The sequence below is a fragment of the Triplophysa dalaica genome, chromosome 5, assembly GCF_015846415.1.
Source record: "Triplophysa dalaica isolate WHDGS20190420 chromosome 5, ASM1584641v1, whole genome shotgun sequence".
Classification (NCBI taxonomy): Eukaryota; Metazoa; Chordata; class Actinopteri; order Cypriniformes; family Nemacheilidae; genus Triplophysa; species Triplophysa dalaica.
The window spans coordinates 21,489,083-21,510,727 of NC_079546.1; the positions used below are offsets into that span (position 1 = coordinate 21,489,083).

The 21,645-nt window shown below is 38.9% G+C and overlaps 6 protein-coding genes across 6 annotated transcripts; 2 read left to right on the forward strand and 4 right to left on the reverse strand.

Moving 5' to 3' along the window:
* Window positions 1-2,246: 2,246 nt before the first annotated feature.
* LOC130420899 (histone H2B-like) lies at window positions 2,247-3,166 on the reverse strand. Its single transcript, XM_056748431.1, has one exon. The coding sequence runs from the start codon at window positions 3,164-3,166 to the stop codon at window positions 2,792-2,794; it is 375 nt and encodes a 124-aa protein (XP_056604409.1). The 3' UTR covers window positions 2,247-2,791.
* Window positions 3,167-3,817: 651 nt separating this feature from the next.
* LOC130420900 (histone H4) lies at window positions 3,818-4,177 on the reverse strand. The gene has a single exon (XM_056748432.1). The coding sequence runs from the start codon at window positions 4,145-4,147 to the stop codon at window positions 3,836-3,838; it is 312 nt and encodes a 103-aa protein (XP_056604410.1). The 5' UTR covers window positions 4,148-4,177; the 3' UTR covers window positions 3,818-3,835.
* A 683-nt stretch (window positions 4,178-4,860) lies between these two features.
* Window positions 4,861-5,339, reverse strand: LOC130420898 (histone H2A-like). Its single transcript, XM_056748430.1, has one exon. The coding sequence runs from the start codon at window positions 5,324-5,326 to the stop codon at window positions 4,940-4,942; it is 387 nt and encodes a 128-aa protein (XP_056604408.1). The 5' UTR covers window positions 5,327-5,339; the 3' UTR covers window positions 4,861-4,939.
* A 764-nt stretch (window positions 5,340-6,103) lies between these two features.
* LOC130421355 (histone H4) lies at window positions 6,104-6,689 on the forward strand. Its single transcript, XM_056749186.1, has one exon. The coding sequence runs from the start codon at window positions 6,378-6,380 to the stop codon at window positions 6,687-6,689; it is 312 nt and encodes a 103-aa protein (XP_056605164.1). The 5' UTR covers window positions 6,104-6,377.
* An 894-nt stretch (window positions 6,690-7,583) lies between these two features.
* Window positions 7,584-11,676, forward strand: LOC130421345 (histone H2B-like). Its single transcript, XM_056749175.1, has 2 exons — window positions 7,584-7,962; window positions 11,601-11,676. Exons 1-2 carry the CDS (start codon window positions 7,592-7,594, stop codon window positions 11,602-11,604), a joined length of 375 nt encoding a protein of 124 aa, XP_056605153.1. The 5' UTR covers window positions 7,584-7,591; the 3' UTR covers window positions 11,605-11,676.
* A 124-nt stretch (window positions 11,677-11,800) lies between these two features.
* On the reverse strand, window positions 11,801-13,013 carry LOC130421360 (uncharacterized). The gene is made up of 3 exons (XM_056749191.1): window positions 12,671-13,013; window positions 12,240-12,548; window positions 11,801-12,090 (listed from the first exon to the last, which is right to left on the reverse strand). The coding sequence occupies exons 1-3, from the start codon at window positions 13,011-13,013 to the stop codon at window positions 11,801-11,803; spliced, it is 942 nt and encodes a 313-aa protein (XP_056605169.1).
* Window positions 13,014-21,645: the final 8,632 nt, after the last annotated feature.

Consider the following 21,645-nt stretch of genomic DNA (forward strand, 5'->3'; position numbering starts at 1 on the left):
CATATTTTCAGTATGATCAATAAAGTTATAAACCTAAACGCTTTCGAGGAAACAATATAACATCTTTCCTCTATTGAAGACTCATATAAAGACTGAAGTTTCCTGGTGTCTGAAGTCTATCATCAGATGTTTAGTGAATCACCTTGGTAATAGTGGAGTGTATAACCTTGTTTACAGGAAAATGGGAAAATTGTGTTTGATAAACTGTGTGATTGTATCAGGATTACCAACTCACACACATTTGCAGTGAGAGACACGTTATAAAAAGTGTTCTGGGAAAGTTGTGTTAGTCACTATACTAATGTTACAGGAACACTTTGTGTTTGCTGGAATCTCACGTTTTCACCAACTTAAATACAACATAACTAAACTGAATATACAGTGAGGAAAATACGTTTTTGAACACCCTGCTATTTTGCATGTTCTCCCACTTAGAAATCATGGAGGGGTCTGAAATTGTCATCGTAGGTGCATGTCCACTGTGAGAGACATAATCTAAAAAAAACATCCAGAAATCACAATGTATGATTTTTTAACTATTTATTTGTATGATACAGCTGCGAATAAGTATTTGAACACCTGAGAAAATCAATGTTAATATTTGGTACAGTAGCCTTTGTTTGCAATTACAGAGGTCAAACGTTTCCTGTAGTTTTTCACCAGGTTTGCAAACACTGCAGGAGGGATTTTGGCCCACTCCTCCACACAGATCTTCTCTACATCAGTCAGGTTTCTAGCCTGTCGCTGAGAAACACGAAGTTTGAGCTCCCTCCAAAGATTCTCTATTGGGTTTAGGTCTGGAGACTGGCTAGGCCACGCCAGAACCTTGATATGCTTCTTACAGAGCCACTCCTTGGTTATCCTGGCTGTGTGCCTTGGGTCATTGTCATGTTGGAAGACCCAGCCTCGACCCATCTTCAATGCTCTAACTGAGGGAAGGAGCTTGTTCCCCAAAATCTTGCAATACATGGCCCCGGTCATCCTCTCCTTAATACAGTGCAGTCGCCCTGTCCCATTCCATTTTCCATTCCATTTTCTACCGCTTATACGAACTACCTCGGGTCACGGGGAGCCTGTGCCTATCTCAGGAGTCATCGGGCATCAAGGCAGGATACACCCTGGATGGAGTGCCAACCCATCGCAGGGCACACACACTCACTCATTCACTCACGCACTCACACCCTACGGACAATTTTTTCCAGAGATGCCAATCAACCTACCATGCATGTCTTTGGACCAGGGGAGGAAACCGGAGTACCCGGAGGAAACCCCCGAGGCACGGGGAGAACATGCAAACTCCACACACACAAGTCGGAAGCGGGAATCGAACCCCCAACCCTGGAGGTGTGAGGCTAACGTGCTAACCACTAAGCCACCGTTCCCCCCTCGCCCTGTCCCATGTGCAGAAAAACACCCCCAAAGCATGATGCTACCACCCCCATGCTTCACAGTAGTGATGGTGTTCTTGGGATGGTACTCATCATTCTTCTTCCTCCAAACATGTTTACATTTACCTTTACATTTAGGCATTTGGCAGACGCTTTTATCCTAAACATTTTACACAGGCATTTGCAATCCCCTGGGATCGATAGTTATAAAAATAGTTAAAAAATCATACAATGTGATTTCTGGATTTTTTTTGATTGTGTCTGTGGGAGAGTGGGAGAACATGCAAAATAGCAGGGTGTTCAAATACTTATTCTCCTCACTGTATAATTGTCTTTCTGTCAGGATTGTTATCTCTCATATTTTCAGTGAAAGAGTAGCTGGACTTATCAATGTATTTAATACCTGCAAAACCAGTGAAGTTGGTCATCAAGTTTTGAGATAAAATCTCATCAAAATATTGCATGTTTAGGTTATTTGAAGTTGAGCAATTGTTTGTCTATCATCAGTGGTATCTATATTTAAAGACATCTTCAAACCATCTTTAAATTAAATACATATTATCAAGATTATCTGCAAGTCAGAACAATGTATACATTTGACTTTTAAAGGCTTCTAATTGAGTTTGATTGCAGTAAGTTTTACATTAGTGCCTGTAATGCACCAAAATAAATTATAACATTTTTTTAACTTTGTCACACAAATTAAATCCTTATGAAAATCAACAATTGCTATTTTATCTAAGTGAAACCAACAAATGTAAACATATTTGACATTCAATTTTTCATATGAAATCATCTCACTATGTCACATTTATACTTTATAGATCAATAGAATAAGAGTCAGTTCTGCACACGACTGTGTTTAGTTTTGTATGAAGATCAAACACAAGAGCAGTGAAGAGAGATGTTGATCATAAATACTATAGATGACATGACTGTGTGTGATGATAAAACACCTCTATGTCTTTAAAACACTACAAGAATCTCAACTAGACATCAAACACTTTCAGACTTTATTAAAGTTTCAGATAGAAACACAAACTGATCAAATCTGCAGACTGACACAGACTTTCTGTAACAAGTCCAGACTGAAAACTGAGCAAAAGTCTTGTAGTGTATTTCAGCCTTAAAACAGGTGAAGACCGAACTCTGATAGTTTATATCCGGTACAATACCGTCACCTTCTGCGATAATCGTCCAACAATAACTAAAGTCAAACCTTATATTTACTTTAAAACATGATTTCTTTATGATAAAACGATTGGTTGCCATTTTATACGCGTCATAATTTAAATGATAATACACATACACAGTAAATGCTTACAATAACAAGAATCTCTTTTAAAGGATTAAGTGTGTGGCTCTTAAAAGAGCCTTTGTGTGCGGCGGATGAAAGCGGCGCTTTACTTGGAGCTGGTGTACTTGGTGACGGCTTTGGTGCCCTCGGACACGGCGTGTTTGGCGAGTTCACCGGGCAGCAGCAGACGCACGGCGGTCTGGATCTCTCTCGACGTGATGGTGGAGCGCTTGTTGTAGTGCGCGAGACGAGACGACTCACCGGCGATGCGCTCGAAGATGTCGTTGACGAAAGAGTTCATGATGCCCATCGCCTTGGAAGAGATGCCGGTGTCGGGGTGGACCTGCTTGAGCACTTTGTACACGTAGATGGCGTAACTCTCCTTCCTGGACTTTCTGCGCTTCTTTCCTCCCTTAACGGCGGTCTTGGTGACGGCCTTCTTAGAGCCCTTCTTGGGCGCGGGTTTGGCTGGTTCAGGCATGATGCTTCTTCACAGATGAGAAAATGCTGAATGTTGAAGAGTCTCGTCGCTGTGGTATTTATTCACTCTCACATGCAAATGTTTAGCGGAACGGAGCCTGTTGTCTGATTGCGTGTCTTCGTCGGCCGAACCTATAAAATGTTTCTATTGGTCAGCTCATAGTTTGACGGGTCGGATAGAGAGCCAATGAAAGTGTTTCCCGCCCACAGTCTCGTGTTTGAAGGTGACCCTCCCACAAGCGATTCAGTTTCCTTTGTTTGCTCTTCCCGCTCTTTATCAAATTTGAATTAAAATAAAACGTTTATTTCTGTATTAACTCTACACTAGAACAGAATTACGTCATCGTGTCATCAAAGTCACTTAAAGAGTTCGAGCATTAAATCATTTCACCCTTTTATGCTTTATTCAGCAGCGTTGGGCGTGTTTACGTTTATATAGTTGATATGATGGAGTTTCTTCTTCTTCGAGAGAAGCGTTTAACACAACAGATTAATCTCATCAGTTAATAAAGAACGAGATCTCAGAAAAAAAACCGGGATAATAAATCGTGACTTTCACATCATTTCGTTTGATGTGATAAAACTTCTGAAATTCATCTCCTCGAGTGAGACAGTGGGTGGCTCTTAAAAGAACCGTTGTTTCAAATGTTTCACTTCAGAATAAACGCGTTTAACCTCCGAAGCCGTAAAGAGTGCGTCCCTGTCGTTTCAGCGCGTACACGACGTCCATGGCGGTGACGGTCTTTCTCTTGGCGTGCTCGGTGTAGGTGACGGCGTCACGGATAACGTTCTCCAGAAACACCTTCAACACACCGCGAGTCTCCTCGTAGATCAGACCGGAGATACGTTTCACTCCGCCGCGACGAGCAAGACGACGGATAGCGGGTTTGGTGATGCCCTGGATGTTATCACGCAACACTTTTCGATGACGCTTCGCGCCTCCTTTTCCGAGTCCCTTTCCGCCTTTGCCTCTTCCAGACATGATGCACGAGAGTACAGATACAAACGTTATGCTTTAACAAAGGACAGCGGATAAAATTTGTATGTACCTACAGGACCTATTTGAAACACACGCGTGCGAGGGCGGTGCTAGTGGCACGTCACTTTTTTATTTTCCTCACCGCTCCTTCAGTAAATCAGTAAATATACATTTATGCATTTAGCAGATGATTTTATCCACAGTGACGTACATCACATTATCTTATACATTTGTTTCTGAGTGTTTAATCCCCTGAGATCGAACCCATGACCTCGGCGTTGTTCTATTCTACCCGAGTACAACATAATCTAATGTACAAAGAAGCGTGACTTTTAAGATTTTATGAGAAACAGGATAAAATTGGACTATAAATATTTCTCCTGACTTTATTTTATACTCGTGTCATTTTATCTGAACAGAAATTTGCAACTTTTGCAGATCAACGCAGTAACGTCACGATAAAAAGATTATCTCCTAAGATTAAAAATAACATTTCTTCACATCTCATCACAAGTGCAGCATGAACACATTTACTGACACAAGCGCTCAACTTCAATATATGAGAGCCGGTTATACATGACTCGGGAGACTACAAATATTCTTCAGCGGTTTGACTGACTCGATTAGTCGTCTCAGACCAGTAATAATCCAATACAGGTTTATGAATTGAAAGCAGAATGTGCAGTTTTAATCTGTAATTAACCGGCAGGGAGACACAGGAATCGCATCGTTCTTTTATAGGTGAAGTGGGTGGCTCTTAAAAGAGCCTTTGGTTTGAAACGAACTGTCGCCCGTTTACTTGGTCTTGGCGGGCTTCTCGGTCTTCTTGGGCAGCAGCACGGCCTGGATGTTGGGCAGAACGCCGCCCTGAGCGATGGTCACTCTTCCCAGAAGTTTGTTCAGCTCCTCGTCGTTGCGCACCGCCAGCTGCAGGTGACGGGGGATGATGCGAGTCTTCTTGTTGTCTCGAGCGGCGTTTCCGGCCAACTCAAGGATTTCGGCCGTCAGATACTCGAGCACGGCGGCCAGATACACTGGGGCGCCAGCACCCACACGGTGAGCATAGTTGCCTTTACGGAGGAGTCTGTGGACGCGGCCCACGGGGAACTGAAGTCCGGCTCTAGAGGAGCGAGTCTTGGCCTTGGCTCTCGCTTTGCCGCCGGTTTTGCCTCTGCCGCTCATTTCCTTCAGCTGTGGAATTTTACTTACTCTGTAAGAAAGAAAGATGAAGCTTAAGCGCTGCAGTTCTCAATATTTGAAACCCTCTGCCTGTCGACTATTGGTTGGAGTCGGTAAAACTTTAAACCAATCAGTCAACTTCCCTCCAAACTCAAAGCCCAACCCCCTCTTTCTCCTCACAGATGCTGTGTGACGCACAACAGTTTTGATATAATGAGAAAACTTAAAGTGATTGTTCATCCAAAAAAACTAATTTGTCATTATTTACTTACCATATGATTGTTCCAAAATTAACACTAGGCTAAACGCAAAGAAGGCTATTTGGAAGAATTTGAGTATTCAAACAGATCTCATCCCCAATTTGGTGCCACAGTACATCAAATAAATTCAATGGGAGTCAAAGGGGATGAAATCTGTTTGGTTAGCGACATTCTTCCAAATATCTTCCTTCATGTTCATTAGAACAAAGAAACGTACACTGGACAAACAACCTGTGGTTGGGTAAATGATGACAGGCTTTTCATTTTTGGGGTGAATTATCACTTTATGTTACATCTCTCCTTCTCATACAGAAAAGTATTTCCTCATTATCATTTAAAGACCCATCTCTCTTTCTCATTAAGTCAATTATTTCCTGATTATCATTTAAAGTTGAATCTGTTGTGGCAGTCAATGATGTCAAAGGATTGAAAATTGCTGACATTCTTACAAATATCTTAATCTGTGTTTGTGAGAACAAAGTCATTTAAAGGGATATGAAATATCATGAGGCAGAATAAATGATGACATCATTTTATTGGATGAACTATCATTTAAAGTTTATTGTTTAGTTTCTTAGAAAATCTTGAAGTTGTTGTTTTTTTGTAAATTACACAACGTTTGTTTTTACTGAAAGCATTGGGATGGCAGAGGCGTGAAGAAAAAACATGTAAATGACGTGGGCTGTTCCCGCCCTCGTCTGCATGTTTCTATTAGGTCCTATAAGCACATGTTTAAACACTCTGCCGACGGTTTTCTCCCATTGATAAGCTTTATTCTTAGCTAACATTTCATCATGTCTGGAAGAGGCAAAGGCGGAAAGGGACTCGGAAAAGGAGGCGCGAAGCGTCATCGTAAAGTTCTGCGTGATAACATCCAGGGGATCACCAAGCCTGCCATCCGTCGTCTTGCTCGACGCGGCGGAGTGAAACGTATCTCAGGTCTCATCTACGAGGAGACTCGCGGTGTGTTGAAGGTGTTTCTGGAGAACGTTATCCGTGACGCCGTCACCTACACCGAGCACGCCAAGAGAAAGACCGTCACCGCCATGGACGTCGTGTACGCGCTGAAACGACAGGGACGCACTCTGTACGGCTTCGGAGGTTAAACGCGTTTATTCTGAAGTAAAACATTGAACACAACGGCTCTTTTAAGAGCCACCCACTGTCTCACTTGAGGAGATGAATTTCATAAAATAAATCATATTTAACGAGAAATCGTACTTTTAGAACTTGTGTTAAATACTTCGCTCGAAGAAGAAACACCGTCATAATGGCGTAACTATAAACGTCTGCACGTGCAATGTATCGTGAATAACGTGTAATCGAGTGAAATGCTTTCTGTACGAAAACTTTGACGGACTGTAATGACACGATGACGTACTTTCACTTTGAAACAAGACTTATGAAACACAACGGCTCTTCTAAAAGCCACTTTATTACTCGAGTAGTTTATACCTTCAGAAGTTATATCATATCAAACGAAATGTTATGAATGTCACGTTTTATTAACCCGGATGCGTTTTGGAGAACCTCAACTGATGAGATTAATCTGTTGTGTTACACACTTCTGGTGCTCGAAAAAGAAACACCATCATCATCGCCTAACTATAGAAACGTAAGCTGCCCAAAGTTTGTGAATAAAGCATAAAAGGGTGAAATGCTTTTGTATGAACTCTTTAAGTGACTTTGATGACACGATGACGTACTACAGATATAAATGTTATTTTTAATCAAATTCGATAAAGAGCGGGAAGTGAATACTGAATCGCGCGGGGGATGGTCATGTTCAAATTTCAAACACTGGGCGGGAAACACTTTCATTGGCTCTCTATCGAACCCGTCAAACTATGAGCTGACCAATAAACACATTTTATGGGATTTGGCCGGCGAAGACACGCAATCAGACAACAGGCTCCGTGACGCTAAACATTTGCATGTGAGAGTGAATAAATACCACAGCGACGAGACTCTTCAACATTCAGCATTTACTCATCTGTGAAGAAGCATCATGCCTGAACCAGCCAAACCCGCGCCCAAGAAGGGCTCTAAGAAGGCCGTCACCAAGACCGCCGTTAAGGGAGGAAAGAAGCGCAGAAAGTCCAGGAAGGAGAGTTACGCCATCTACGTGTACAAAGTGCTCAAGCAGGTCCACCCCGACACCGGCATCTCTTCCAAGGCGATGGGCATCATGAACTCTTTCGTCAACGACATCTTCGAGCGCATCGCCGGTGAGTCGTCTCGTCTCGCGCACTACAACAAGCGCTCCACCATCACGTCGAGAGAGATCCAGACCGCCGTGCGTCTGCTGCTGCCCGGTGAACTCGCCAAACACGCCGTGTCCGAGGGCACCAAAGCCGTCACCAAGTACACCAGCTCCAAGTAAAGCGCCGCTTTCATCCGCCGCACACAAAGGCTCTTTTAAGAGCCACACACTTAATCCTTTAAAAGAGATTATTGTTTTTGTAAAGATGTGAATTGTGTTTTTTTCATTAGTGTTATGATATAAATTACGATTTGATTAATGTCAAATATGTTTACATTTGATGGTTTTCCCATTAGACAAAACAGCCATTTTTGATTTTCAAAGTGACTTAATTTGTGTGACAAAGTTATTAAAAATATTAAGATTAATTTTGGTTCATTATGGGCACTAATGTAGAACTTACTGCAGTAAAACAAAATTAGAAGTCTTTAGATAGAAAAGTGTATACAGTTTTCTAATTTGCAAATAATCTTGATATGTATTTAATTTAAAGATGGTTTGAAGATGTCTTTAAAGATAAATACCACTGATAAATAGACAAACTATTGCTCAACTTCAAATAAACTAAAAATGTTATTTTGTTATATCAAAACTTGATGAGTAACTGAATGACAACTTCACTAAACATCTGATGATAGACTTCAGACACCAGTAAACTTCAGTCTTTATATGAGTTTTAAATAGAGGAAAGCAGAAGATTTTCTTGTATATTGTACTCGAAAGTGTGTAGGTTAAAACTGTATTGAACATACTGAAATATGGCAAAATAATGAGGTGTGCAAGATCTTCAGCTGACACTGATTATACACTCACGTAGAGGATTATAAGGTCACCATACTAATAGTGTGTTTGACCCCCTTTCGCCTTCAGAACTGCCTTAATTCTACGTGGCATTGATTCAACAAGGTGCTGAAAGCATTCTTTAGAAATGTTGGCCCATATTGATAGGATAGCATCTTGCAGTTGATGGAGATTTGTGGGATGCACGAAGCTCCCGTTCCACCACATCCCAAAGATGCTCCATTGGGTTGAGATCTGGTGACTGTGGGGGCCATTTTAGTACAGTGAACTCATTGTCATGTTCAAGAAACCAATTTGAAATGATTGGAGCTTTGTGACATGGTGCATTATCCTGCTGGAAGTAGCCATCAGAGGATGGGTACATGGTGGTCATAGAGGGATGGATATGGTCAGAAACAATGCTCAGGTAGGTCGTGGCATTTAAATGATGCCCAATTGGTCCTAAGGGGCCTAAAGTGTGCCAAGAAAACATCCCCCACACCATTACACCACCATCATAATTGCATTAATGAGATATTGAACAGGTGTTCCTAATAATCCTTAAGGTGAGTGTTATTGTCCCAATATATGCAATTTCATAATCAATAAAATACTTTTTTATATATTGATGTACACGTGATAAGATATGGGACTGAATGTGTAAAAATATATTGACAATAATATTTCTTATGTTAAGAATTACAACATACATGTTTCATATTTTAAAACAAAGCCACTTCACAATAGCCTGTCATAGTAGGAGAAAAAGAATGGTAGTGAGTGTATATCAATCTCTCTTAACAATGCATTACACAACAACACACGCCACCACTGACCTCTGCTGGTCTTCTGAGGTATAACAATAGCACAACACAACAAATGAATGAATTATGTGGTGACAAAAGAGGATGCATGTTCTCGAGAGACAACATTGTTGTATTTCTGTGAAACCAGATGCAATAATATTTGACAAATTGAGAAGTGATGTCTCTTCATAGACCAAAACGTATTTAATTGTATTATGTTCAGTTTTCTTGTGCTCATTTATTAGAAATATACGTCAAACCAAAAGGTATTCAGACACCTTCAACATGTTTCATACGATCACAGTTTATTCGCTATAGTTTATAAAACAGTAATAAAATATGTCAAGAACTCAGAGTTAAACTGTGTCAGAACTAAACCATGTTGATAATGTCAGGTGACTTTGACAGAAAGGTTTGTGTTAGGTTAGACTCATGTCTCTCACAGGAGTGAGTGGTTGTGCTTCTGTGTTTCACTCCTCTAGCTTTGAGGAGGTAGATGAGATGTGGTGAGAATGGATTCAGGGGATGTAGACCAGTCACACACATCTTGTGTTCCGCCTATGAGGAGGTTGTGGAGGCAGTCGTTCAGTTAAATGTTTACCTTAGTTAAATGTTGGTCTAGACTGATTGGCTAGATTTTCTTATTTACACTTTCAGAGGCATGTGGAGGACTTATGGCCACTTTACCCTCATTGGCTAGTGAGTTTTTGATTGACAGCTCCCTGACAAGGAAGCTGATACTGAAGACAGTGCAGCAGATAAGAGACAGATCTGCATGCAGTTTTCTGTTTTGTTTTTTTATGTAGTGCTTGTACTTAAATCACTTTCTTATTTAGTTAGTATTAGCAGGGTTAATAATGTAACGGAGGCAAGCTAGTGAAGAGCTGTGCAGTATGTAAACCTCACTCCCCGGCCTCAAGGACGCTCTAGCGACAGATGCTAGAGACTGCGGTCTTTAACCTTCTCGCTAGAGCGCCCGACTCCCATGCAGGACCAAACCGGTTCGAGGCCCGCTGAGAGCGGTGCGGAGCGTTCCGGTTACACTAACTCTAACGCAGGGTGGGACACACGCTGTCAGGCTCTTCTCTGGATCAGAAAACTCAGGATTCTCTGCCAATGGGGTAAGAAAAATAATCTTGAATTGAGTGACTTACTAAAATGTAAACCTTAATTCAAGATTACTTTTCTTACCCCATTGGCATATTTTTTTTTTGCTTGTTTTAAACAAACATTCACTGAAATTTCATATTTTTTTACTAAAAACAAGACTTATTTTCATCGGTAATTTTGCTCATCAAGAAAATGCATCTTGATTCAAGTTTATTTGTTGACATTTTCACTGAAAAACAAGAACAAAGACTAAGTGATAAAGTTATTTTTTTGCAGTACACAGTGTCTCTCATTAACAATTTCACAGGCAATTTTCTCAATATTTAGGTTTTTACACTCTCAGATTTTTGCTTGTTTTAAGCAAAAATTCACTGAAATTTCAAAAAAAAAAAAAAAAAAAAAAAAACTTGTTTTCTTAGGTTAATTCACTTGTCAAGAAAATGCATCTTGATTTTTAGAATGTTTAGACATTTTTACTGGAAAACAAGAAAAATATACATTTATACATTTAAGGTAGGAAATGTACAAAATATCTGCATGGAACGTGATCTTTACTGTCGATAATTTTGACCCGTAAGATGTATTTTTGTCTTTTACTAAAAATGTTCCTGTGCTACTTAACGTTTTGTCAATCAGGGTCACAAACGAACAAACAAATACATTATAAAGAAAAAGATGGGCCCATTCTAAACAAGAGGGGACAACCAAACATACATTACATTTACCACATATCACTAAACACATCAAAATATACAAATGAACAAATACAGCTGAAATCAAAACTAAAGGAAAGGTAACTTAACAGAATAATATAAACCTCAGTGAAGGAATCAAATCAGCAAAGATTCTGGTTTCTACTAAAAGCATTACACACATATGTGTAAAATCTGATCAAATAAACCTCGCTGTAATTTAATCATAAAGAGGATTTTATTCCTAAACTGCTGACATCACTGTGTCTTCTGGATGAGCGTTCTGAGTCCTTCTTCTGTTTTCTGAGAAGATAAAAGTCAATAAAAGTGATGAAGTTCTGCTGTTTGTTTTCTGGATTGTTTCAGGTGAATGTGAATGATGATGATGATGATGAAAACTCACGCGCTCTTCCTGCACAGATGATCTGAAGAAGAATGACAGTAGGAGCAGCAAACACTGACACCTCAACAATCACTAGAAGACACAAGAACACCATTAAATCCATCAAACTCTCAAACACTACACATGAGAAACAAACACAAGATGAGTTCAGTGAGAGTTTCACTCATGTACTTATGTAACAGGACACATGGATCACAATCAACACTTCATACCTCTTATTATTATTGATGTTGTAGATGATGCTGTAAAAAACAAAGTTTAGTTTTAGTTTAGATGAGTCATAATGTGGAAACACACACACACACAAACACACACACACACACAAACACACACACACAAACACACACACACACACAAACGCCGATGATATACCTTGTTGTTGTGTAGTTTCTGGTGTGTTATGAGTTGAGAATCTCTCAGGGTTTGTGGTGGTCACTAGAATCTTGTTTGAATCTGTAGAAGATGATGAATGTTCAGAGACATCATACTGTAGAACATCACAATCATATTTCATGTTTATGTCATTTCTTCATCATCAGTACAGAGTTTAATGACTGAAGTCACTTTGAGTTCAGGACACTCCTGTCAGAGTGATGTCTTACCTGTAAATCTGACAGTATATGTGACTGAGGTCTTGATGTCATTCTTGTGTTTGAGCACACATCTCAACTCTGTGTTGTCGTCTTCATTCACGAGTGTTGTAGTCAGAGAGATGAGACAGAGTTCATCTGATCTAATCTGATATCTGGAGTCTGTCTGTAGATCAACATCAGTCTGATTCATCCACACCAGCTGGTATTCATAATAACTGAACACATGATCACAGTCATATGAAAACAGCTGACAGGAGAGAGTGACAGATGTGTTTGCTCTTATCTCAGTCTGTGATGATGATGATGATGATGAAGACACTGAAACACAAATCACACAACACACTCTCAGTACTCATGAGTTTCAGTGAAAACACAAGAGATAAAGAGAACTGTGATCTGAAGTTAAACATGTGTTCATATAAATGAAGAGACACACTGACCATGAAGAACATGTAGAAAAACATGTGAATAAGGTCCATGTAGACGTCCATTCACATATTGTATGCAGATGTAACTTCCAGCATCATGTTGTGTTGTTTTATAGATGTTGAGAGAGCAGTTAGATGTCAGACTCAGTCTCTCAGATCTTTCAGTGTTATTCCGATTTATTCCTCCAGTAAACACTTCTACTGTAGATGATGTTGTATAATTATTATAGATCCATGTAGTTGAGGAGCATTGATGAAGAGCATCATTACAGGACAGAGACACACTTTCACCAGAACTGATGAACACATCATTCACTTCTGCTTCACTCACACCTGAAACAGCAGATGACATCATTCATATTAATACTTCACAATATATTCAAACAGTTCAATATTTATCTCTCAATGACAGATAGAGTTTTCTTATTTTAATATCACATAAATCAGAAGATTTGACAGTAAAACATGTGATCTAGTTCCTTTATCCCTTTTCACTCAGAAATGCTGGTAAATTAGTTGGTAAAGTCATTCAGGTAATGTCCTGTTCACACAAACAATGGCATTCTGTTAAATTAAGAGTAAGACAGCGTTCACACAGCCAGTAATATGATGTCATCAGGCGGACGTTCAACCGTAGCTATGTTTGAAAATATGGTGACGGTATGATTTTATATCTGAAAAATGGAAGTACGATTTACCCTAAAGGTCCTGTTCACACATGATCTGTTAACTGCAATTTTCTTGCAATTAACCAGTAAAGGCTGTATGTGTGAAAGAGACTATTGACTCTTGACATCAGACTTTTGAACGTGAGAATAAGACACATGAAATCTATAATAAATGTGACATGAGATGAAACTGAACATGTTTGTCAGAATGTCAGTGAGAGTAATGAAATGAAATCTGATGAAATAAATGTGTTGTATAGTTTACCTGTGAATAGTGAAGAGAGAAGGATCAGTCCCAGCAGACATATATCACTCTTCTCAGTCATGTTGTGTTTCTCTTACTGAGTCTCTTCTCATCATCCACTTATAGTTATTCTGAGAACATTTGTAACTCTTCCTGTGTTTCTCATTTCCTCTTTTCTCATGACACTATTATAGACTAGAACACATTCTGTAGTTTAATGGTGATATTTATAAAATACTTCTGTTGTCTTAAAATAATTGGACACAGAGCTCAGTTATGACTTTTGTTGTCAGAGACTTTAACAGGACTAACATGATGAAGGTTTTCTCCAGATTCATTCAACACAAGACTTTCCTGCCCGAGCAGAGCAGACGCACAGCCTTCATTAAAGCTGATCACACCTCCGTTCTTCTTCTGTCTCCACACACACACAAAAGCAGGACATGAGTGAGGTCATCTTCACACTTCTTACAAACCACAGATCAACAGATTACCCATGATGCAGCAGACACAGATATTAATAAACACATTAACTCTGTCACAGATTATATCAATATGTGCACTCCAGTGGTGTAGTCCTACCAAAAAAGGTGGTGTACTACACTACTACCGCCGAACCCAAATGACCAAATAATGAGTTTTTATCCTTTCCAGTAACATGACAATTATTACAGTTAAATATGCCTCTTATTCATAATCATGCAAAATTATTCACGTATGCTTTAATTATGAAGTTATAACACTGGAAAATAACAAGTAGTTTGAATATTTTTGACACATTCACATGTTCGCTTGCACTGTTCCAGGAGAATTGAGGATCCATTACAAATAACATTAACACATAACTGTTAATATATCTGAGCCAAGGTATCTTGATTTCTTGGGCAGTGGATTAGCCAATGAGAATGTGTTATGTGGTTGTAGCTGACCAATGATGTTTCAGAGTATTGTCTGGCGCTTTGTACACTTCTGGGTTTTCTTTTGCACACAAGGGTGCTTTTCAATTCTTATTTGTGTATCGCAGTTCCCTATCAAAAGCTACACTCGATGCTGCGTTTCAAACGCTATGGGAGAACAGTCTTTGTTCGACCGGTTGTGAAGCACGTGTGTCAAACACGCCAAAAATTATTTTGGCTTTAAATAACCTCGGCAGGTGACGTGACTAATTACACCTGCACCTGCCGATTATAAATACGCGTGAATGCGGACGCGTCATCAGGTTATTTTGTCTTCAAGGACCTCTTGGTGTGTGCGTGTGTTGTGATGGAGAAGTCTCCCTCTCTGTTATTATTACAAACAAATATAGAAAAAAAAAAGAAGATATTACCTAGATTCTTACACTAGTGACCAAGCACTCTCTGAGTTACTTAGCCTAGTGTGATCCGTCCGATCCACCGAACTGCGACGTCCTAGCGTCTGCTACTGGAGCGTGCCACGGCACTTCTTCTGAGCCAGCGGAGGACGAGGCTTCTCTTGTTTCTGCGGGGTTAGATAGCACCGCCTCCGAGCATTCCTCTCGCGATTCTAAGGCGTTTGAGGATCTAATCGGGGCGGTAACCAAGGCAGTCGACAGGCTCCACCTCGACTGGCCGCAGGAACAAGAGGCCCCCAAGCGTTCAAAGCTTGACGACAGATATCTGGGGGCGAAGCTTACCAGTATCGGGTTCTTCCATTCGGCCTAGCCTTGTCACCCCGCACATACACAAAATGCATGGATGCAGCTCTGGCTCCTTTGCAACTCCAGGGCATCCGCATTTTGAATTACATAGACGACTGGCTGATTTTACCTCAGTCTCGAGAGCTAGCGCTTCGACATCGGGATGTCGTCCTAGCTCATCTCAAAGCTCTAGGGTTGAGTCTCAACGTCAAAAAGAGCGTTCTTTCCCCTACGCAAAATACAACGTATCTCGGGGTCATATGGGGCTCGATTGAAATGCAGGCACGTTTCAGTTGTGGCTCAGAGCCAGGGGGTTTCATCCAAGGGCCAACCCCCAGAGGCATATAAGGGTGACGCGCCAGGGGCTTCGCACTCTTTCTTTGTGGTTCAGACCTCGGTTTCTGACTTTAGGTCCCACTCTCGTTCCGTGTTGTCGTTGCAAGATGCTAACGACAGACGCATCCCTCACGGGTTGGGGTGCGGTCTTAAATGGCCGTCCAGCCCAAGGGACCTGGAGAGGTCATCTTCTCGATTGGCACATCAATTGCCTCGAAATGATGGCTGTATTTCGGGCCCTGAAATACTTCCTCCGGCATTTGCGAGGCTACCACGTCCTAGTGCGGGTGGACAACACTTCAGTAGTCTCGTACATAAATCACCAGGGCGGACTGCGGTCAGGCCACTTGAACAAATTGGTCCAGCAGATTCTGCCCTGGGCGGAGGGCATATTTACATTTACATTTAGTCATTTGGCAGACGCTTTTATCCAAAGCGACTTACAGTCCACTTATTAAAGGGACAATCCCCCTGGAGCAACATGGAGTAAAGTGTCTTGCTCAAGGACACACTGGTGGTCGCTGCTGGGATCAAACCAGCAACCTTTGATTTACCAGTTCAGTGGTTTAACCCACTAGACCACCATCACCATCTCAAATTTCTGTCCCTCAGAGCAATTCACATCCCGGGGCATATGAATGTGGGAGCAGACTTGCTGTCCAGATAAGCTCTGACAAACGTTGAAAATGGGGAATTGTTGTATTTGAATGATTATCTAATTTAATGAATTGCTGTGTTAGTTTTAGAGTTTATATGATGAGGTTACAATGACCCTGTGTTGAATGTACAGAGCGTGGAGCAAGACAACTTATATCAGTGTGTGAATCAAAAATTGTGTGCTCATAACTCATGTGGGGAAATATTGTGGCGCAGTTCTTTGAGTCACCACTAGAGTGTAGTGTTGTGCTGTGAATCATAACTGTATTTGTCATTTGTCTTAGTGAAGTCATACAAAGCTGTTGGTGGTTGAACTTGATGCATATATCTTACAGTTTGCTTATCATCTAAACAATGTTTCAATAAATGTGATTTATTTTTCTAAAGATTCTGCTTGACTTTGTAACTGTTGTTCTCTTTAATTCTCTTTAAATGCATAAGAGGTTTGCTGCAATATTTTAAAGTTTCTCTCAAATGATGAAAATGACATCTTTAAACACAACGACTGTGACGTGATCGGTCAGAAAACTGAACACACTTTCTGTTTCTCTTCATCTTCATGTTTTGGTGTGACTGCACTCTCCAGGTCACTGTTGTGTCACTGTGTACACCACACAGCAACAAATGACTTTAGTCTTTTAACTGAAATATGAAATCTCAGTCAATTTGTGCTTAAAACCAGCAAACAAATCTTGAATTGAGGGACTAAGAATAAATTAAACCTTAAATACCAGATTATTTTCCTTATACCATTGACAGATTGTTTTGCTTGTTTGGCACAAATTGACTGAAATTTTATATTTTTTTCTTAAAAAAAAGACTTATTTTCTTAAGTCAGTTGAAAGACTAAGTAAGAAAGTCATTTTTGCAGTGTGGCGTACACTGACATTTTGCTCATTAGGAAGATGCATCTTTATTTAAGAATTTCTCAACATTTTTACTGGAAAACAAGAAAAAGTCGCAGTGCAAAATCTGTCAGTTTCAGTTGAATCTACTATGAATCTAATGAATCTGTAATACTTCTACATCATTTAATCAGTATTTACTACATCAAACATTGTACCTGTTAACATTAGTTAATGCACCATGAACTGCATAAATAATTGTTGTACTGGAACAAGTTTGATGTTTCAGATTCTACATTTTGTGTCTAACTTGATAATACACTTAATTGTTTGTCTGTAATTTCTTAATGCTTTCTATTGCACTAATTCTCCCGTTTACTTTATTTAGGGTTTAGAGCTCCATCTAGTGGTGAGTTTGATGTTGCTTTAGTTCTGTGGTTTTTAAGGTGTTCAGGAAGTAGTGAGTGATCCATGCAGCCAGTGAAGACGTATGGGGTCCAGATGGGTTTGATGTGGTCTGTCTTTTGGGCCTCAGCTGGTTTTGTTGGCAGGTTCCATGTAGACCCCACATGGGTTAGTCCAGATGAAATGAACACTGCTTAGTGTGCATACTACAGGCTGATGAATGTGACACTGAATGTTTAGTTTAGATAATGAAGTGATAACATGCAGAATCACTGATGAACACAGAAACAACAAGAATAGAAAGAAATAAAACACTAAAACTACAACTGACTTCAGCCACAATCCCACAAACACCATCAACATCTTTACTTATTTATATTAAGAATAAAGAGAGATTTTTCTGTTAATGTTTTATTGAAAATAACAGGTTTGATGTCTCCATTATGGTGATCAGAGTTTGTTTTAGTCGGGTGGTTTGACTCTGAATGTAAATGTTTCTGTCTGATGTCTGTAGCTCATATTGTTATGGCATTAAAGTCCTGAGAGAAATTGATCTGATGCTTTCGGCTGTTTTGTGCCAAGTTCACAATTATTATGATGTGGTGAGTTTACTTAACTTATGGAAGGCTTTTATTTGAGAGTTAATCTTTACTATTTCATTTATCATCTTGGTTAGAGCCAGCGCACCTTTAATCAGAATATTTCAGTTATAAAAATTTTACCACTTTCAACTTCTGCTAGTTGAAGATCACACAGAAATATAAAGATTCATGAATGAATTTCAACAATGGTAACGTGTTTCATGTTCTGAAGCATCATACAAACCTCCTTCATGACTCCCAGAATTCATTGCAGCGTGAAGCATTTCATCATTGTTGAGGTTCATATGGTGATTGTTGATGTCTGTGTGGGTTTTATGCAATTGTTCTACTTTAACTTATGTTTACAGTCAAATCTCTTCAGGTAAAAGGGCTCAAACTTGTATATATTTTATTCATGTTAATAAGAAAAGTGTATATTTGATACAACGCTCATTTTGTCACATGAGCTGGTGATGTATTTCAGGTCATATTGATGTAAAAATGTTTGAATAGGTTAATAGTTATTTTTTTTACATTTATGCTCAAACAGAAAACAAGATTGGCTGACTAAAGAAACCTTTTAATGTTTAGCTCCATATGAGTTCCACAGACGGGACCCGTAACACAAACTCATTGTGTTAACAGAGCCACTCCAGGCATGGGCAGGGGTGAGCTGAGCCCACCTAAACGTATGAGTTGCCCACCCAATGAGAATTAAAATAATAACACCAAAAATTCAGTATTTTTCTATTGACTGGAATCAACGTCACTGTTCACTCACACAGCGGCTTTAGTTTATAACAGAGAAGCTACATGATATGGAGAAAGAAAAATACTGTGCAAAGGATGTTTAGGCGCACTGTACACTTGCTTTGAGTTTATTATAAACAACATTTAAACATAATTGTACAGTAAAGTCTGATTCATTTATTATATCGGGAGTTTTTGCAGTTTTATTTTGTTTTGTAATGTTAACAAACAGCTATTATTTGGTTGCAATAGGCGACAGTTTAACCTGTTGAGCGTGATGATTGATGATTAATGATGAACACCTGCTGTTAACAAACACAGTGACTGAAGAAAACATGATAAATAACATTAGATCTTGAGATCACTATTATAGTGAACAGTGATCCTTTAGTTAATCTCTTACTCTTAGACTATTGATATATGTTGATGTTAATTATTTCAGTGTTGCTGTAATAAAGACACCAATTAAGCACAATATTACACCTGAAGATAAACTTTCATTACTGGATTATAAGGATCAAGAGCCCAACTAAAGGAAACACTAAACACTATCAGAGTGAATTCTTATTGTTGATGTTTCTTCAGTGATTGTGTTTGTTAACAGCAGGTGTTCATCATTAATGATCAATCATCACTTGTAATGTGAACTCAATTGATTATTTAACTGCATGAATAAATAAACATTTCACACCAGAAAGACTCTGCTTCAGTGTAAGTTTAACACTAATAGGTATGAACTCATTTTTACACCAGAGACTTTACTGTGCAGTGATCGTCCAGTGATGGGGATTGTTCTGAGCCCACTTTACAGGCTTCTGTTTATGTCCAGTTTACATAACCGCTTTATTAATGAGTAAAACATCAGTGAAATCAAACACACACAATTACTATATAAAGGACTATAATCAACAATAATTATTTCTGTTTTAAGCTTTTAGTCTTCAGTTATGAATGCGTGTTTTCTATATTTTTAACATCCTAAATCATTTAAATCCTGCATGTATTGCAGTCATATATTTCAGCGTTATTTGAATTCTAACAAAAGCAAACCTTAAGAAAGTCTGAGATCATGATAATAATTAATAATTGAATAAAAAATATCCGGGTTATTTCATAACACATTTTCATATTTTTTCTAAAATGTACAAACATTAGTTTTGTGTTGCTTAAAACTAAATATGTAGTTTTTTTCTCCAGTTTATTTTCTCCAGTTCAAAAATAAAACATCTTTATACGGAATTTAAAAGAAAAGTTGTCAGAATTTTACAGAAATAAACAAGATTATTATTTACCAAAACACATTCTTATCAGAATTATTATTTTTAATTCAAAATAAAGCGTTTGAGGAAATGTTTAAAATTCACAAGCACCACATCAGAAGGAATTTCCTGTGAAAATTAAATCACCTAAGATTACATTATTTAAATACATGTTAATGGTAAACGTTGTTGATTAAATCACACATGAAATGATTTGAATTACACATTAAAACCACCGCGATCATCCAGAAGACCACAAACTATGTTCAAGCTTTAGGTGTTTATTAGGGATATATTTGTCGCCTCACATGATAAGTATAATTGTGTTACGAATATTATCTTTTCATCTAATATGGGACCCCATTAAAAACCTTCACTAATATAATTCTGTTATTCAATTATTTAGATATTAAGTTTGCAGATGTTTTTTCCAAATTATGAAGTAAATCAAAGACCCTTTTAGTGTAAACGTCACACTTACGTCACAGCATTAGCTGGAGAAAAAAACCAAAGGAAAACTGGAGGCGGCTGATACTGTTATGAATCTCAAGGATGAACCCAATTGCAGGCAGGACGAGATGGTACGGGGTTAACAGATTTAATATATAGATAACAAGACATAACAACAAGGCAAAACAAAACCCACGATGGGGAAAACAATACAGGATAAATAATAATGTAAACTAGGACACAGACTGACTAAACTAACAAAAACACTGAATATGAAAACTAAACTTACACTTACTAGACAGGGGAGAACAGGACAGGAATGAGGTAACAAGTAATTCCACAGGATACAAAGACAGTTTCTCCAACACCAACAAGGTAAGGTACAAACTACAGGTAATATTTACCACAGCTTACAGACAAGGTAAGTCTTACATCAAACAATGAACGCGCACAGGACAATGAAACATGAGGATGTTTTATAGGAGAGATAACAAGAGGGAACAGGTGCAAGGGATTATACTCAAGGAAAGCTAATCAACACAAACAAGGAAACAGGAGGGTAGGAACGATGACAAGACCAGAGAGAGAAGAAATTGTCTCTTTCCCACATGAAACAAAGGATTCTGTATGATTCCACCTCTAAACCAAGAAATGCCTGACAAGGGGAGGAGAAACCATGACAGATACAAACCAGCACAGAGTCGACTACACAAAATATACAAATATCTTATTGTGTTGTTGAGAGACAGAAGCGGTTGATGAGACTCAGAAAAACATCATTCAACAATATGTTCAACATGTTTTATTATTTATTTATGTATTTGCACAGTTCACTTCAACACAAATATTTTCAAAGATCATTTTGTCTATTCAGTGTTTATTAAGAAGCTTTAATTTATATTCATGTTCTCAAACAACCAAATGATTAAAACAGTTTTTAAAATGTTGAATTACCCTTCACACATGGTTACTAGATGATTAGATTAGATTCAACTTTATTGTCATTACACATATACAGGTACAGTGTAACGAAATGTAGTTTAGGTCTAACCAGAAGTGCAATTAGCAAGTGCAGATATACAGTGTGAATAAATACAGAATACAATATTAGGGAAATAATTTACGTTGGGCATGT

Bases quoted from the DNA above. Each gene is read 5' to 3' on its own strand.
- LOC130420899 (XM_056748431.1), bottom strand. From the start codon at position 3,166: ATGCCTGAACCAGCCAAACCCGCGCCCAAGAAGGGCTCTAAGAAGGCC.
- LOC130420900 (XM_056748432.1), bottom strand. From the start codon at position 4,147: ATGTCTGGAAGAGGCAAAGGCGGAAAGGGACTCGGAAAAGGAGGCGCG.
- LOC130420898 (XM_056748430.1), bottom strand. From the start codon at position 5,326: ATGAGCGGCAGAGGCAAAACCGGCGGCAAAGCGAGAGCCAAGGCCAAG.
- LOC130421355 (XM_056749186.1), top strand. From the start codon at position 6,378: ATGTCTGGAAGAGGCAAAGGCGGAAAGGGACTCGGAAAAGGAGGCGCG.
- LOC130421345 (XM_056749175.1), top strand. From the start codon at position 7,592: ATGCCTGAACCAGCCAAACCCGCGCCCAAGAAGGGCTCTAAGAAGGCC.
- LOC130421360 (XM_056749191.1), bottom strand. From the start codon at position 13,013: ATGATGTCATCTGCTGTTTCAGGTGTGAGTGAAGCAGAAGTGAATGAT. The intron at 12,549-12,670 runs GTCAGTGTGTCT...TTTGTGTTTCAG, and splicing joins TTTTCTACATGTTCTTCATG to TGTCTTCATCATCATCATCA. The intron at 12,091-12,239 runs GTAAGACATCAC...CATCTTCTACAG, and splicing joins ATATACTGTCAGATTTACAG to ATTCAAACAAGATTCTAGTG.